This window comes from Anomalospiza imberbis, chromosome 5 (genome assembly GCF_031753505.1).
Source record: "Anomalospiza imberbis isolate Cuckoo-Finch-1a 21T00152 chromosome 5, ASM3175350v1, whole genome shotgun sequence".
Lineage (NCBI taxonomy): Eukaryota > Metazoa > Chordata > Aves > Passeriformes > Viduidae > Anomalospiza > Anomalospiza imberbis.
Window position 1 is genome coordinate 55,580,392 of NC_089685.1, and position 18,620 is coordinate 55,599,011.

Sequence of the window (18,620 nt, forward strand, 5' to 3'; positions counted from 1 at the left end):
ATCCCTAAACAAGGTGGCAGTGTTCCACAGGCTCCAAGGCTATCAATGTAAACATCTTATCTGTTTCTACATAATACAGGGCAAACCCCCAAAGCAGTATTTTAAAGGGACTCTCTGAGGTACACACTATGTGCTGTACTGATCCTATGGGCAATCACAAGTACAGTGAAAGACAACCCACTCAGCAAAAGGAGGAAAAAAGCCCTAATGGTGTTGCCAGTGCTCCAGGGGCTTGGCCAGTTACAGAAAATGCTGATTTAAAAATTTGCATCTGAAAGACTTCAGAAATTAATATAAGGACAGAAATTAGTAGGCAGAAATGGATTTTACGTACTTGACTTCTAAAATGTAAAGATTATCTGTAGTCTGCTGTTACATTTCCTGGAATAATTTTAGCCAGGGAACACACAGGAACACTGGCTGTGGGTTACAGCCCCTCATTTAAGAGCAGTTGAGTAACAGTTGAAGGCTGTGGTCTGGTTTTGATGCACAAATTAAACATACAAATGCACAAGTTAAATAAGCATGACTGTATAGTACAATGCCTTATAAAAGTAGCCCACGAGCAGAGCTGCAGACTGATGTTCTCATTTATTGTGTATTATTTCACGCTTTTAATAATATCACTCACATTTTAGTACCTCTCATTGTAGAGCCCAACCAATGCAATGCTGTCCAACCCCTGCTGACTTCAAGGGAGCTACACAAACATCAAGCACATGCCTTGTTTTGTTTTTCGGGCTTTTTTCACTGTAATTCAGGAAGCCTGTCATTTTTGTTCCCACAGGAAACCGTGGAGGCAAAGCATAACCACTGATTTATCAGCATGCATAAATCCTTTTTGTGTTAAACCTGGGTGCCATCAGACTGCTACATACAACCTCATGGCACTGAGCTGGTGTAGGAACTTAAAAATCTCCAAATATCTAAAAAGTAAGGTAGTATCTCCAGATGATGATGAAAATGTTAATGCTCCAGTCATTCATAGGTATTGTCTGTCCACGACCAAAATCTTCCTCACTGGAATGAGATGGAGAAAAAAAAATCTATTCCAGCTCTTATGATTTAGTACAAAGAAAACCAAGAAAATTGTTGAAACCTGGATGGCTGGGGAAAAAAAAAAGTGTGAATAAAATTCACAAATTTGAACCACAGCATTTCTGACCGTATCAGCAGAGTTCTTCCTTTTTTCTGCACCAAGTTTCTGAATCTCAGGCATTAAGATATGTAGTGCCTGGAAAGGGAAGGGAGATGCAGATGGCACCTGGGAAAGCTGCTGGTCTGCAAGTGTTTCAGACAGACAAACAGAGCACTGGGGACATGTAGCAGCACTTTTAATAACAAAGGAGAAAAGCAGCAGCACAGCATTGCAGGTAATGGCTTTAATTTGCCTGGAGATAATATCAATCACATCCAACTAGTAACTTTTAAACAATTCTGAATTTGAGACTAAATGGATTGGAACTTGATGCATGACTCTTCCTCTTTTCAGATACCACTGCTCTGGTAATGACTCACATTACTCACTGCCTTGATCCTTGGGGTTTTGGTGAATGAGCTACATATTAAGCAATTGCACTTTACAATGACTACACTTTGCCAAATCACTAGAGGAATGAAGCTGGCAAGCATCTGGGCTCCCTACTCACATGACACACACAGACAAGACAGAGGTTAAATTCATAAGAAAAGGTGCTCTGTGCTGGGACTCTAGGAATTTTGATAAAAGTCATTACAAAACCTAGGATTTCAAAAGCTTGTTTTCATTAAATACTGCTAAGGAATGGAGCATAGGCATTCTTGTGAAGCAACCACCCTCTCTTATCCTTACATTCCAGTTTCTGCTTATTGTGTGGCATCTGTGGTAGAATTCAAAGCTCACTGCAGGTTTCTGTCCCAGAATCAAACATGCTCATTGAGCTAATTTCCAACTCCTAGTTTGCAACAACCATCCAGAGATAAACCACAACATAAACAATGCTCTATTGTCTCCCAAGTCTGCAAACTGCTTGGAAAAAACCAAAAAAACAGCTGTAAGAGACTTGTGACTTTTCCTGTCCAATTTGACATTATGACCTTGACAGCGTGACTTCTGGAGCAAAAATTAAAGTACTTCTTCAGGTTTTCCACAGCTCGGTCTGCTTTGTCTAAATGGGAGAAGGGTGACACCTGCAAAGCCCCACCTCTACTAGACTGCTCCCCCTTCATGGCGTTCCACCACATCGTGTATGTAAGTCAGATCAGTTCAAAAATATGCAAGTTCCAATGTAGCAACCCTCTGGGCTCAAATGCATGAAGAAAGCACTGTGCTTTAGCTGAGCAACGCTAACATCCCATACAGACATGACAATGTTAGCTAGGGGAGATCAGCTCCTCCCTGAGAAGACTAAATAATGCCCATTGGCACTAGTGTTGAGTGCTCTTTCAGCTGCAGGAAAGGGCACTCCCTGGCAGAGCAAGATTATTGTAGGCAGTGTTATATCAGTGATGCTGTCTGCTGGAAGCAACAAAAAAAATTATTGTAACTTCACCAGTTCTACTCTGCAAAAACAAGAGCATCGTTCCCAGCACCCCAGCAAATTTTCTTCCACACAGCAGTGGAGTGCAGGAAAATGTAGCAGTAATGTAAATACATGGCTGCACAGCTACAAATCTTCAAAACAGGAGACTCCTGTGCAATCATCTAGCCCAAAGACAGAAATAATTGTCAGGATCAAAATCATCCATGGAAATTGTCTGGGAGTGTTCCATGCAAAATACAAAGCAACTTACCTGAAACCCTTTTATCCAGGACTGCATGGACACAAATCCAGCAATCAGTCCAAAAGCTTGTGGATGCTCAGATCACCTGTACTGCACTGAATTGGAAATATTTCATATTTGGTGCCTATTCTGAATCACTACTGACAGTGGTAAATCCACAGCTCTTTCTCCTATTTCCTTAAGTCAATGGATAAAAGCTTTCTGCTTTTTTATCATCACATATTTTTAAAATTTTTATTTCTTTAGTCAAGTTTCTTTCAGATGTGTGTTTTATTAGTGCAAAAGAGCACTGTGCATTGCCAAATATAACACAGCATTAATTCTCCTTGAATACAAAAGAGCTGTTCCTGAAACACAAACAATATGCAGCTACTGCTTTTAAATCATGCACAGCACAGCACTAAAACCTTCCAACAGTCTGGATGAGGAAACCAACTTCCAAGAAGCCTTGGGATGGAAATATTTGAGAAGTCTTCCTGGGAAAACTACAGAGCTCTTAAGAATTGTGTACATTTGAATATATCTGGAAATGTAAACCAATAATTTTCATCTTTCAGCTCTTTAGTTCTCATTTCATTTCACCTGCTCTACATGTAGCAATAAGAGGATTTCTGCAAGTGAACCTGAAAACCACCATGTCAGGGATCCAAGGAGGTTTAGCGTTAGTTTCAAAAGATTTTTCAGAGCATTTGTTCAAATGTGCCAATACTTTATTCCAGTTTGGATGTAACAGCCTAAACACAAACTTCCAGTTATGGAGTAAGAACTACTCAAAACTAAACAGGAGTGGCCATTACAAATGAAAAAACTAATATGTAAAAGGTACCAAGAAAAAGTAACATAAAATCAAGACAAAGCATTCCATCTCTAAAAACTACGAAGTGCAAAGAAATGTGTATATTTCCTAATACTAATGTAATTTCTTTTTTTAATCTATCAGTCTTCAGTGGCATTCATGGGACTGCAGCTCTACTCCAGAAAAGTCTCTTTTAAAAGGCAGCGCAACTCAATGGGATTGTTGCTTCTCAAGTTTCTTACACTGTGTGAGTAAACTCACCCTGGGACTTGTACAGCAAAGCTAGAACATCTTCCCAAATGCATCCCAAACTGCACCAAAGAATCTGTAGGACGAATTTTTCCAAAGCATAAATGTGACTACATGGTTTCCAGTGGAAGCCATGCAGGTGCAGCATGCAGAGCAATGCTTGGATCTCACTTGCCAATCCTATGTCACAGGTTGAGCGTGCTCTGCCCCCACTGAAGCATGTCTACTGGGACAGCAGAATACATCCCCTCCTGTCTCCTCCATTTCTAAATAAAATCTAACAGGAAGAGAAAACCATACCCTCCACAAAAGGGAACAGGATTTTGATTTCCACATTTAAGTGATTCAAAGCTGCTGCTTGTCTTTAGGCACATCTAAACAGTCCTGGAGAAACTCCAAAGCCATGGTGAACTGTTTTTGGGAGTCCCACTGCCGAAAGACATTCCTCACCCATACAAACCAGTACTGCAAGCGGTGAAGGACTGCAAAGAGGGGCTGTCATGGACTCTGCTTGAGTGGGGCCAGGGGGAATCCCTAAGATTTCATCTCGCTTTACAGAACATTGTCACAGGTGGTCCTGGTTGCTGCCCTCTGCCTTCTGACAATCAGATGTCATCCTTTTTAATCAATTTCCAGCTTTCTGTCCATATTCAGAACACACCAAACTGGTGCTATTTTTTTAAATCCATTTATTTCTTTGCATCTACAAAAATATGGCCCACAAAATGCCCCTACTTCAAAGGCACAGATGTTCTTCATCCAGCCACTTCAAAGCTCTTGGCCAAAAGAGGGAATTTTCAAGGACTGGCACCTGTTTACAGGGAACTCCTAGTTAAGGCATGCAACAGAAAATACACATTTCTTCCTTGAGCTGAAAACTATGATAGCTGGAGAAGTGAGGAATGTAGTGAGGACAAAAGTTTATAAAGTGAGTTCAGCTGCCTACTGTCACCCACATCACAAAACTGGTGGCTTCCCTTGGGCTTGAATATACACCCAGCTTCCTTATGTGATCCACCAAATGTGTTTTCAAGCCATGAGTCAACAACAACAACAGCAGCATGAGCTGTTGTGGTTCTTGGGAAGTTACGATTGCTGTACACAGCCTCCTTCTAAGATAATGCTGTAACCCTGCTGTTCATGGTCCAGTTTAGAGGCACTGGCTTGTAGGAACATGCACTTTTGGGTGATCACTCTGTGTATTTACCTGTGTCCATAAATGAGCATCATACTGGGGTAGCCAGCACCACACCAGTCTTCTGGTGCAGGGTGATACACACAGACCTTGGCTGACACTGAAAGAAGCCTGATCCAAACCACTGCAAGTACAGTACATTGCAAAGGGTCACTCAGATTCCACTTACTGCTCCAAAGTGGCCACATTTAACATTTCCAGCCCAGCACCTATGCAATCCGTTCTTCCTAAAAGCAAGGTTTTCTCCCCTGAGTCAAAAGCCCACGGCCACTGGCAGGACCACATGTCACATCCTGGTAGAGAATATTTTATAGTACTGAAGCACGCCCCACCTTCCACACTGAGTGTATGAAAAATAACTGTAATATTTCACTTAGCTCCAAAAATAATCAAGAAGCAGGCTGGAGGTCAACATTCTGGCCACGAAAAGGAAACCAAGCACGCTAAATTATGTAGCTCTCATCTCGCCAAGTTCTTTTATATGCCAAACTAAACATAGACTAAACACAAATGCCAAGGAAAATTGTGAAGAAAGGGAAGAGCCCGAGGATTCCATGAACCAGATGGTTTAGTCATGGAAATAGATGCAACAGTTGGTAACAGCTTTCTGTGCCTGTACCAACTTTTCATCTGATCGGTGTTTTCAGAAACCAGGAGATTCATTAACAGATACTTAAATATAGGATACTTTAAGTTTCAGGGGAAAAAAAGGTTTGTTTGGTTTTCCCCCTCCCGCCTTTTAATAGGGCAATGAAAAAAAAAAAAAAAGGCAAAAGAACTCAAGCACATGGGGATGCAGAAACTTGCAGATTTTCTCCCCCCAGAATTTCCAAGTGGAAACACACATTGTGGCACCTGCATTCCACAGAATCCTTCTGCAGCACATGAAAAAACCAGCTTTTCCTCTAGCTGCAAAAAGTGTGGATCTCCCTTGTTAAGGCAGTTCTTGGAACTGGTGGCTGGCAACTGGTGTTACTTTTCTTCCTATATGAGGATACAGACTAGGCCATACCAATTTTCAGGACACTGGATCAGGTCTCTGGCGAATCTGAGAACGTAACTTCCAAACACAGCTTTCTGACTTCTTCTACTTTACAATCCTGTTGAAAGTTTTAAAGAGGGTTTCCTTAATCAGAAAGCCTCTTTTATTTACAAGTACATATTTGTCCTATGTTCTTCATAAGATTAGGGACTGAAAAGAGAAATGATACACATCCAAATATAAAAAGATGGAATTTCAGAACAGCATCACCATCACAAGCAAAAAAAATGAATAAGAAATGGCTTAAGTACCTCTAAATTTCAAAGCTCTCATTTCATGGAGAAGATATTGTTCCTAAATAGCTGGAACCAGACAAAATTAATTTACCTCCTAGAAGACCATATTTTCTTAAAATGAAGTCATAGTAATGTGCTAAGTTTATAAGCATCATTCTCTGAGCTCACTACAGAATTAAACTGGAGAAGGACGTGGGGTCTGAAAGATGGTTTTAATGGGAACACTTAGCAACAGTCAGTCTTCAGTGCTGTCAAAACGACCAAATGAGCACTGCCTGATACACTCTTCATTCTTCCAAACCTGGCATTTTGCAGAAGTATTGGCAATAGTCATGTTTACAAAGTTGGCAGAAAACAAATGTTTATTTTTATCCTAGAATTATCACACAAAAAACTTAAAAAATTCAAATAATAGTGACCTGTTGGTACTGCTGTTACAACCATGCTGGTGTTCTGATTCCTTTCAAACCTCAACTGGTGCCCATGAGGGCTTTACACATAGGCCAGGGAACTGGAAATTAATTTACACTGCTTCATTACTCTAAGTCCCTCAAAACAGTTTCATACAGCATTTTGATGATAATAGTTAAACAGAAAAATAACTGAGCTTCCTAGCAAAGAGGGAAACATACCACCTTTTTTTCCTGCCTCAGCAAGCAACTGAGGTTTTGGTTTCGACCACAAGTATGATGGACACACTTCATGAATAAGGTATGGAGGGGACTTCTTCCACCACGTCCTCCCAGCTGTTTTCATTTCAGACTCAGTTAGTCCTGCTGCCCTTACTGAACCATGCACTGGAGCCTGGAGCAGATGTGGTAGCCAAGGACCACCACATCATACCAGTGTTATGGTACCTGTACTTCACCACTGCCATTTCTGCCCCAGTAAGAAAGGCAAACACAGCCCCTGCCTGGCTGCCCAGTGCTCTCTCTGGCAGATCTCTGTTCCTCAGACTCCTGACCACTGCCATCTGCTCATGTTTGCACTGCAGCACCTAATTCTCCTGTTGCCCACTGCCCTAGGGTAGGGCTCCCAAGCCTCCTCACCAACACTGAGCCTGCCCTCCATCTCTGTGCCTGTTTAGTAGCTTTAGTTCACTCTGACCTGAAAATGAAAACACTTCAACCAGTCGTGACTTAAGCAAAATGTCTGCGTGTATTATGTCAGTTACAGTTATGCAATGGCCAATATTAGTAAAGTCATAGCTAATTTTAAATAAAAACTAAAAAAAAAACAGCGACAAACAGTTCCATGGCACGTACCATTCTTACCATGGGGATAATGCTTACCCTTTGTCCAAAGGGATGGTGGAAACAAGTATAAATATAGAAACTGTCTCAAAACCGCAAATCTAAGCCTATGTTAATGCTCTAAACTGTCACTGACTTCCACTAAAATTATTCAGATCCAAACATAAGCAATGATTTAGGACATCAATTTATAACATAATGCTGGTGACCCTGTACCAGTCAGGCTGGATTGGTTTCTGTCCACAAAGCAAACTACAGAGTGGCAATAGTTTATCGCTGGTCTTGCAAGAGCATTTAGTATGCAAATATGGTTTTTCAAAGATATACACACATATTTCCCCAAATTCTACTGTGGCTGAGTATTCCCCTTCCAGTTTTCAGTAATTTTAAAACAAATTAGATACCAAGCCCTTTCTGTTTGGATGCTTTGCTTTCTTTTTCCAGCCTGAATGAGTCTACAAATATTTTCTTAATTATACAAGGCCAATGTTTCACTTTGCAAACATTGAAGATGAAGGAACACTTGAAGCTTCAGCACCAGAAGGAGAACAAGGAAGAGTGCAGAGGGTAGTTCCATTTGGAACCACAGAGCTGTAACAATTATTGTTCCAGTTTAATACAAGTAACTCATAAAGACTTTTATTCTAAGTAGTCCCATTGTTCCTGACAACCAAAGTGATTCCTATGCGAGATTGGACCTTCAAGACCCTTGAGTTGATACAGTTTGTAATCCTGCAGAACAGCAACACAAACCAGTTCCCCATAAGCATTGGAGAGATAAGAATACTTGTAATCTCTTGCAAAATGTCATCTCAGTCTATTAAAAACTTCACCTACTTCCTTAGAAAAAGAAGTCTATCATTCTTAGATATAGTTCCTGTCATTTTTTTGTTGTTGTTGCTGGAGTACTGAGTTCTTGACCTATGGTTTTATTTATGTGTTAGCCTGAATGAGGGTAAGGAGAGAAGAGGAGCACTGTAATATTAGCAGATTAATTAATATTACTTGTGATGACACCTATGATTTTCCCTGTTTGTCCCCCATCTCTCCTTACTCTTCTCATTTTGTTGCCTTTTTTGATTTTTCCAGAGTACTGTCAACAGAGCTGTGGAAGTTCCTTCCTTTGTGAGAACAACATTGCTGATTTCCTCTAAATCTTTGCTTCCATAGGAAGCAGATATCTGGCAGATTTGCAATGGAATGCTAAATCAACTATGGAAGTTCTGCACTGTTGTCTGTTTCTGAGAAAGTCGCAGAAGTTCTTCTCTAATTGCTTTGATAAGAGAGGCTGACGAGTGACCTGGCTGGAGGTCCTCAGTGGAACTGGTGGTGTAGCAAAGGCCCTGGCCCTGAAGGCTGTTGTGTGGGAGCTGAGCAGGAGGTGCTGAGGGCTGCCTGGCTGAAGTCCTCGGCATCTGGAATACTGGTGAGGAGGAATATTCTTGGTGTCCATGCATATGCGTCTGGAAAAAGGGAGAAACCATTATTGTATTTTCTGAATAAACATGATTATCCCAGAAAAGACAAGAAAGCAAAAAGGCAAAGAACAGTGGGGAAAGCAACATGGAGATGCTTCTATCTGCTGCAACGGCTCTTCTGTAACATGAATGAGTGATGTCTCTTACGGAGCACAAAACAACAGGTTTACACAAAATTTTTGGACTGCCTCAAGTTCAGAGACCCCCTTTCCAATCTATAGTATGTCTAGGACCTGACATGGAAGGAGGTGGGGAGAAACCCCGCAGGACTGGAAATCAACAGAATTGGCTTCTCTTACCATCCACTTCCGTCAACTTCCTAAAAGAGAGCAGGCAAATAATTTTTTTCCCTGGCTGTCATTTCTCCATACTATTTATAAGCAGAGATACTACTATTTCCACCTTTCCTTTTCCTGCCTGCTTTGCCTGTTCAGACTGTACACTTTTGAGGACCCAGTGACTGACCAGTGCCCAGGAAAACACTGTCAACAGAAGAAGCAGCAGAAGAAAACTACTTGGATTTGAAAGACTGGATTCTTCCATACTCAATGTCTGAGAAATGCTATCCCAGCTTAGGGACAATCATTGTTTCAGGGCAGGAAGGGGTTAATTCCGCCTTTGTTCAGTAACATACACTTTCTAACAAAACATGAGAGACAAGAGAACAGAAGCCTGAGTTTATGGCTCGTCCTTCTGCAAGACAATCTGCTTACACTAAAACAAAGCATGGATTTACAGTACACCGGGTGACTGCAGCAACTCCCAGTACGGACACAAACAAGGCACACTTTGAAAATCCAGATTCCAGCTGACAACCCTGAAGCAAGTGTTGCCTCTTGCCTTGTATTGCTGAAGGCTGGGAGACAGCCTGAAGGAAACAGGGGACACAGAGGACTGGAACGCACAGGTGGGAGCAAAGCAACATGATCCCTTTTCAGGGACCCCTTTCAGCACAGCCACCACAAGTCCGTGAGCACTACCTTTGTCTGGGAACAAGCCTTAAGGAGTAGCAGAGAGAGCAGCCTGATGGGGGAAGAAAGGACAGCAAGGTCAGCTAGAAGAGGATTTGGGAGAGGGGGGGAAGGGAAGGAAGACATTACAAAGCAGAGCCTGGGAAGGATATGGGGGACCTGAAGCGACAGTGGCAGCGGTGTGCAGGGAACACAAAAACGCATGGGAGCAAGCTCCTTAACATCTCTCATAATACAAATGAATAAAATTTAAGCCATTTTGCATAAAGTAGAATTAATAATAGATTCTGGGTCTCTTGTGCAGCTCATGTTCAGCACTCCTCCTTTATACAGTTAATTTTGGTAGACAGATTAAGGGGAAAAGAAGCTTTAATAGAAGAATGATAGGTAAAGGTCTTCCAAATAACATCCTGTCTTATTTCTTATAAAAGAGAGGTGATTTCAATATCAGAAAGGAATGAATGGGTCTCCTGACTGTTCAGAATTATTCATTTGGCAGTGAAACCTGAAACTAATTCATATGTGCAGTCTAGAGTTGGCAAACCTGACAAGTACTCTGTGGGTTTATAGAGAAGAGATGACATAAAAAATATTAAAAGGAAACACTCCTTGATACATGAGTCTTAACAAAAACCTAAATTATATTCAGGTTACTTTCACATTAAAATGCACTATGTGATTCAGCTCCTACCTCACACTGCACTAAATTATCATCATAAGAATGGTTTCTTAAGGGAAGGTAGGGAGTCTGATGACCACAGTGGCTGTTTTTTACTCTAAGTTTTTCAAGGTTTTCTTAAATCTCTCAGAAAAAGAAAAGGATGTATTCCTGTGCTTTCACATATAGCATCAGAAATAAACAGGCCTGTTAAATTTCAATACCACATTGGTTTAGAAACCTAACCTCTACTAACCTACAACAGCAAAATAACAGGAGCAAAAAGGCTGAAAATTTTTTTCTCTTTTTTTAAACTTCTTTACACCGCAAAGATATGTTATATAATATGATATATGCAAAAATATATAGTTCTATACAATATCTATACATTTTATATTTTTATCTATTGTGAAAAATGCATATTTTATGATTGGCTTTTCGCAAATATTAAATTGAATACTATATGTATTATGTTATATTGATTAGAAGTGCTGTATTAACATTTTAATAGTATGGTATATGTAGTTATGTAGTTAAAATAGAGCCTATGTATGTGGGGTTTTTTTTACTAGCTCAAGCAAGAGATGAGATAGTGAAGAAACTCTTCACACAGAGATGACAATGATGGGGGCCCATAAAGAATTACTGCCTCCTTATCGGAAAAGACAAACATTCTTCCACCTTCTCTCCGTCTTTATGGAACCACCAGGTTTAAGGGGAAGAAGTTGACAAAAACTAGAAAAGTTCTTAATTTGCAAGGAATTTATGCATCACGTATGAAATGTATGAATATGCAACAGGCTACTGCTTTTAAAGGTTATTCCTTTGTTCACAAGGTATGCTTATTGGGCTTAAGTGCCCGAGAGCATCTGGACGTCCGTAATTCTTTGCTTTTTATTGTCTTGTAATTGTCCTAACTCTAAATTTTCATTACTCTAATTGTATTACTATTTTTATAACTATTTTATTATTATTAAACTTTTAACATTTTAAAAACCAAGTGATTGGTGTTTATAACATCTATAAACTATAATTAACAGCAATATGAAACAATTGAAAAAATATCTTTATTGAATCTTCCTTCTTAAGGAATGAAGATTTATGAGATGAAAGTGTAAATCTGTTAATCTCCATTTAATACCTGTTGAACTCTGGCCAATTTCAATTGAACCAGATGTATAAATATATACCCAGACATACATGTGTACATATGAATGTATGAACAGATACATAAAATTCACAAAACGAGGTAGCTAATTAGACATTATCTGATTTGTTACGACCTTATTCGTTATCACTGAATGTGCTTCTGAGTGGCAGAAAAGTCAAGTTAGGCTGTGCTTTGCTGGATCTCTTAGCCAGCATGGATCTCACAGGGCCTATCCTGACTTGAGAGACAACTAAGTTTGGTGAGATTTTTTAGAGATACTAGAGTGGGCAGCTGAGTAGAAAAATAGAGTGAAAGGGTAGGAGTATCTTTGGGGAAACACTGGAAACCTGCAGGAAGGCTTGGGAGAACAGCGGAGAGCTCCCGAGGACTGTAGATGGGTGGGAGGTGATGCCAGGTGGTGGAGGGAGGTGCAGATATACAAGACACTGAGCTCATCTATAAGAACGGCTTCATTTGTTCTGCTGCTCAGATGAGCACTGGGCCTTCTGGATGAAGAATTGAGGTGAATTGATGGCACCCTGCACACTGGCTTTGGGCTGGGAGGTACAAGTGAGAGGTCATATTCCAGCAGAAAATCAGGTATTGACTTCAGAACAAAGGGGTGAGGATACTGTGAGGAAAAGCACTGTTGCAGGAAGACAAATGCAGATCCCTCTCCAGTTTGTGTGCAAGAAGAATGCTCTAGATTTCAATCTTCCTAAATGCAGAGTTTAATTTCAGAAACTTGCTCAGAATGAGGGAACAGTAAGACAAGGTTTGCATAGGATCAGTTTAATAGTGTACCAATAAGGAATGTGACCATCATTAAGTAAAGTCTCATTGCCAAAACGAGGAAAGATAAATTTAGAGCCCTGTCCTAGTGAAAAAATCCAAACTGTGAAGGTAATTATTTAACTACAGAAAGCTACAAGACCAAGCCTTTTTTTTTTTTTGCTTTTTAATGTGAAGAATCCTTTTCAAAAAAAAAAAAAAAAAAAATTGCTCACAGGAAAAAGAAAGTTCAGGTAATACGTGAGCTCTCCTACAACTGGATGACACCAAATTCAAATAAGTTTTAGTTCATGATCTCCTCCTTTTGCCTGCTTTTAAAAAAAAAAACTGAAAAAAAATCACATTGCAGTAACATACGAACTGCAGCAACCAGTGAGCAAAAAGTTCTCTAAAAGCCGAGGAAATCTTTAAACTGAGATGAACTGAAAGAAAAACAGCCTGGATTTAAATGACCTGAACAGGAACATGCCCACAGATGTAGAAAAGCCATTTTCAGAAAAGAGAGACAAATGTAAAGAAAGGTCAGTAAATGGTAACCCAGAGATGTCTCTGAAAATGGAACTCGAGACACTGAGATCTCTCATGCAAGTGCTCTTTTAGATGCAAACTGAAAACATGATCGTGCATTCAAATGCCACAGTTTCAAGCACAGAAAGCACATTAAATTAGGGAAACAGATCTTTCAGCTTTGACAGTTGAAGTTTTTGAATAGTATCAAACAGTACACCCAGTTCTCAAAAACTTCATGCTGCTCCTCTAATTTGGAGTGGAGGCATGTCAATTTCACCAAAAATCTAAAGATAAGACCATCCTGCTGCATTTCTTTTCTGCAAAGCTATGTCACGATCATGCAATAATGCAAAGCAACGTCAAGTAGTGTGAACACACACTGCCCTAAATATGCAAAAGGAGGAGACCCCAGTTTCTTTCCTCAAGGAGGAAACCAGAAAAAGATAGTTTAAACTAAGAAGCAAAAGAAGGATCATAAAGTTGCCACTCTCAAGAGTACTGCAATAAACCTGTCACAGGTCAGTCTGCTCCAGGATGCAAATGCACCAAAGAGGGACTGGTAGCAGGCAAGTGTCCCTCTCCTGGCAAGGCCATATACTATCTTCAACCTCACACATCTGGTTGAATCAGAAATGTCAACCAGAAGAGCCAAGAGCATGAAATCACCATGGCTGCCTGGGCAACACAGGTAAACGAGTATGTGTTCATTTATCACATCCTGCTGACTTAGGCCAGGAAAATAACTTGTTTAGAAACACCTCTAATGTTATGTGCAAGTATGTACCTTTTTCTGCTGCCCTGACTCCTGCTGTTAGCACTGATACAGAAGATAAAAGAACTTTATGCATACAAAATAGGATGGTAGCCTGGGACACTTTAATTCAATGTTTTCTAATGATAATGATCTCAAAATACAGAGGCATATTTCAAAGAAGGAATGGAAAGCAGTATCCACCTCTGCTGGAGCTCAGAAGCAGAACTGGATGAACTGCAATTAATGGGTGAAGGCCTCAAGTGAGGAAAAAAAAAAGGGTAGGGTAAAATGAGAGAAAGCATTTAGAGAAGCAAAGGTGAAAGAACAGCAAGCAGAAGTCAGAAGAGCTAATAAGGGTTCGAAGAGCAAAGCAAAGAATGTCAGAGAAGCAACTAAAAGTATTCCAGAGGGGAAAAAAGGTCCAAACAGTAATGCAAGAAAAAAATACCCAAACAAATCACTACTTTGGAAACTATGCAAATGCGTAACAGTACTCACTGCATCTCGCCTAGCACATTCATCCTCTCCACGATACTGGGGCCACCCTGGCCCCCCCGGCTGGCCATGCCCTGCTCTGCCTGAGGGGATCTCCACTGGTTGACCTCCGATCCTGCTAGCAATTCCCACCTGAGTGAGGTGCTGTATCTGAGAACCTTAAAAGCAAATATTGGTTTTTTTTTTCATCTTCATACACAGTCAAGTTTGCAGGGCAGACATATGACAACATAAAACTTTGTTGGAAGCAGGAGACAAAGAAGAAAATGGAGCTCTGTTTCTGTGCAATTAATAAAAATCAGCAGAAAGAAGGCTGTCAGTGTGGAATAAAGACAGAAAAGTTATGTGCATTTTGTGCAGTTCATGTGAGTGTGATGATTTTCATGGCACTGCACTGAAAGAAGAGATTGAGATACACATCTCTGACATGGGCTACTCCTTGTTCCAAAAACATGCCAGCCCTTTCCAAACAGTGCTTACTGAAAGCTGTGGCAATGCTTTCATGCCAATTACTCAGCAGCAAAGAGAGGACATTTGCTGCTGTGGCACACCTTATTTGCATCACACTGGCAAGACCCTAACTCTGCAGACTACCTCCTGTGGCGTGGCTCTGAAAAATAAAATACACAGCTACGTAAGAGTGTGGTTCTCTCAGCTTTGCTTTGTGGCTAAATATTAAACCATGCTGTCCTTAACTAAGAGAAGGTCAGAACACACTCTATCTCCTTCCAGCCTGAAAGCCAACCTCCTCCTTTCTCCTCTTCCTCCCTTCCCTCCTTCCTGCTGCTTTCACACATATGCAAGGATAGCTGCCACCATTAATTGCAAGAGGTATGTAACGACATGCCAGCTTTCCTTCTTCATTAATTGTCTCCCACAGGGAAATGTAATTTATATTTTTATTCTTAAAATTACTATTAATATTTTATTTATTCATTAGAAATGAAACACATTTAACCCAGAGATACATAAAACTGTGTGTATGTACACAAGGGGAGAAAAAGACAACAACAACAGTGTGATTTACATGATGGACAGTTAGATCACTTCCCTATTTTCTCTCAAAACTCCCTAATATTTGAGAAGTTTGGTATTTACACATAATTATGCTGAGGGACAGAAACTAAATATATTAAGTACCTCCAAACTTAAAAATAGAATACATATGAACATTTAAATAATAGTGTGACTCAGAGAATAAAATAACCATCATTAAGCCATAATAGGTACTATATTCCTACTATTCTTATTAATTTAACATTTCCAGGGAGATGAGAGCAACCATCAAAACCGGGCTTCTGATAAAAGTATATGATCATATTTTTAGTCTTTTTCAAGGAATAAAGTATTTATCTGGGAGAAAAGTAACTATAACATTTGCATAGCAATACAATATTTTATTCTTAGAAATGTTTGCTGCTTAGCTGCCATATGGTGTTACCATTTTATTCATGATAGCATTGGTGACTGCTACTAAAATTACCTCAACCAAATCAGGGAAGGTGATTTCATGTGGGACAGTAGAAATAAATAATTCAATCTAAAATGAAGAGATACTGCTTTAATGCATACAATTCTACAAAGAGAAATAAGAAACACAGGCGTAGAGAAGTATTAAAAAATTTTGCTATTTAGCATGCTGATTTTGGATGCAAAAATTAGTTCATTTAGCACAAAAGGAGGAGTTCAAAATGGAAAGTTAGCATACATCGTAATCTCTAAAACAAGTAATTTTCCATTCTTAGCAAATGGGGTTTTGTGAAAATACACTTTGTGATAACCAGTGTTTGTAAGATAGTAAAAAAGGGGCAACGCACTTCCTTTTCCTGCAAGGTCCTATGAAAAGTAAAGTCAACCTCACTTTGTGATCATCTTTTTTTGGGCATTGAGGACAAGAAACACATATCACATGCAGCAGCTGAAGGAGAATGATGTGTTAATGGTGACCTTGGCAAAAGAACAGACAGAGGCTCAGTTATTTTACTGCATATTCAACCTCAGTGAAGAGTACCTGCAGTGCTTCCAACTGGTCGTGGCCGCGCCACTGATGGCATTTCCTCTGAGTACATCCCCCTGGAGGAATACTGAACCTCAGGGGGTGGCTGCTCTCCGTGCATTAACTCTGCAGGCTGAAGAAAACCTGGCCCAAAGTTCTGCCTGTGGAAAAGGAGTCAAGATTAATAGAAGTGAAATCCCTAATTAGAAACAATAACGTAGGTGTGCTTCACACAGCGGTTCTTTATGCCTTTTAATGTAATTGCAACCTTCAAAGTTGAGGAAAATATTTACATCTGAAGAATGTTTTAACAAAATTTTACATGAGTGTTTTTCACGTTGCAACGCAGAGAAAAAAGTTCACAGATCTTGTGATCTTGTTTTCCTCTCAGGGGAAAAAGTATCTTCAATGAAAAAAAATAGAAAAGTAGGACTTCAGCAGTGATGTAGCTGCTTACCTCAGCAACAAAGCTGACTCTACACAAAGAGTTTCTAGGCACACACTTTTGGTCTAAACAAAAACATAAGCTGCATTACATGTGTATTTTGTGAACAATTATTACTTCATGAAGTATTCTAATAATTTTTCAGGAAGTTTTCAAAACTATGCTCTTTAAGATTCATGAAACGACTCAAAGCTGTCATTAGCACATAGGAAGAAATGCAATGTATACTGAAACGAATGTTTCCTATCAATCAGGCTGGTGCTAGTAGTGAATGTTATGTATTTGCTAAAAAGAGTTAACAACAGAAACTGTAATCCATCTAACTTCACTATTTGTGTAAGTGGAAATGAAGCAAAGTGAGACCAGTAGCCAGGTTCAGGCACATGGAACTACACAAAGTGAGGGCTAGGGATGAGTTTTCCATGCCTTTTACCACAATGGCATCTTAGCCCTAATATGCTACAGTCTGCAGTGTATCCTGTTCCTCAAGATCTCAATTTTACACCCCTTTGTTTTACTGCAAAATCCTGTGACTGCATCTAGTTTAGACTATTCTTGATTTGTGCTTTATTTGGAAAACTACCCACCTTCATATGACAGCCAGATAGCAAAGAAAGCTGACATAATAAATTACCTAATAAAGCACAAACAAGTAATTGTAAATAAAAGTACCAGCTATTTGGCATGCAGTGTTACAAGATGGAGGAGGTTAAAGGGCTTCAAGCTGTAACAATCTCATTGTGGAAGTCCTAGCATTTCCCCAGTTCCCTCATGTACAATCCCCACCTGTCCATTCAGCAGATCCAGAGGAAATAATTTCCAACCACACAAGCTAGTTAAAATAAATGCTTCAATGGGTAGGTAATGTTTAACAATATCACTTCTGTTATGTTAATCACTGCAATCAGAAAAGGATGTAATCATCTGGCCCTTTATGCTTGCAGTGTTGAGCTGGAATTTTGAAGCTGATGAATTACTACAATTTTTTGATGTTGTCTAAAGAAAATATTTTCTCAACATTACTGCAAATGTATTCTTTTTGTGCCAGTTTTTCAGAGGAAAGGAAGTAAATTCTTTATGGCTGATGTGTTTGCACTTGAAAGGTTTGTATTTAATAAGGCTTCACCTTCTCAATTTTCTTTATAATAGATAGCTATAGCTTCTCTATAAAGTCAAAGACGAACATAAGAGCATAAAAGCAGAATACAGCTCTGCACCTGTATCATACAGGCTTTCAGGTACTCCTTCCTATTTCCAGACTTCAACTCGGCTTTCAATTTTCGCACATCCAAAAAAACCCCAAAATTATCTCCAGTCATTTAAGTCAGGAGATACTGCTCCAAGAATCAATTTTACACGACTAATCCACTGTAGCTCAGTATATCTATCTCTGTTGCAGGATTCAATACCCATTTTCTGGCAAAAGCTGTTCATTGTGCCTTTATGACTGCCTAGCTGTTATGTGACCGAGGTCTTTTACATTTAATTTTTTTTCCCCAGGTTGGTTCCACCCCATTAAAGATGCTGATGGTGTTATTACAGAGAAGAGAACACTATGCTCACCCAACTAGTATTCCATGCATTGGATATTTAACCCAATGGACTATGACATTGATACATGCCACCTAATCACACTGACCTCAGGTTATTTTTCCTTCCTCTAGCTGGTGCACTGCTTCTATCAATTTGTTTATCATTAGCTTCAGATTTTGAGAATAACTCCCACTGAAGAATCAAGACAACTTGTTCTCTATTGACCAAGCTTTAGGAAGCTTTCTATTTTAATGAAAACTTAGAGGAATTCTTTCTGTTCAGATCAACGACTTTGCAGATTGTT

General features: G+C 39.7%; 1 protein-coding gene across 5 annotated transcripts in view; it reads right to left on the bottom strand.

Annotated features, from left to right (window-relative positions):
* Window positions 1-6,625: 6,625 nt before the first annotated feature.
* The window catches only part of KIAA1549 (KIAA1549 ortholog), a 141,181-nt gene continuing 129,186 nt past the window's right edge, over window positions 6,626-18,620 (bottom strand). For 2 of the 5 annotated variants that reach the window (XM_068190932.1, XM_068190931.1), the window contains 3 exons: window positions 16,354-16,499; window positions 14,346-14,500; window positions 6,626-8,997 (listed from right to left, as the gene is read on the bottom strand). In XM_068190932.1, coding sequence (XP_068047033.1) covers window positions 8,743-8,997; window positions 14,346-14,500; window positions 16,354-16,499 — 556 coding nt within the window. In that variant the 3' untranslated portion in view covers window positions 6,626-8,742. Of the gene's footprint in view, window positions 8,998-9,992; window positions 10,036-14,345; window positions 14,501-16,353; window positions 16,500-18,620 lie in introns of all 5 variants that reach the window. The other 3 variants (XM_068190934.1, XM_068190933.1, XM_068190935.1) reach the window with 3 other exon arrangements.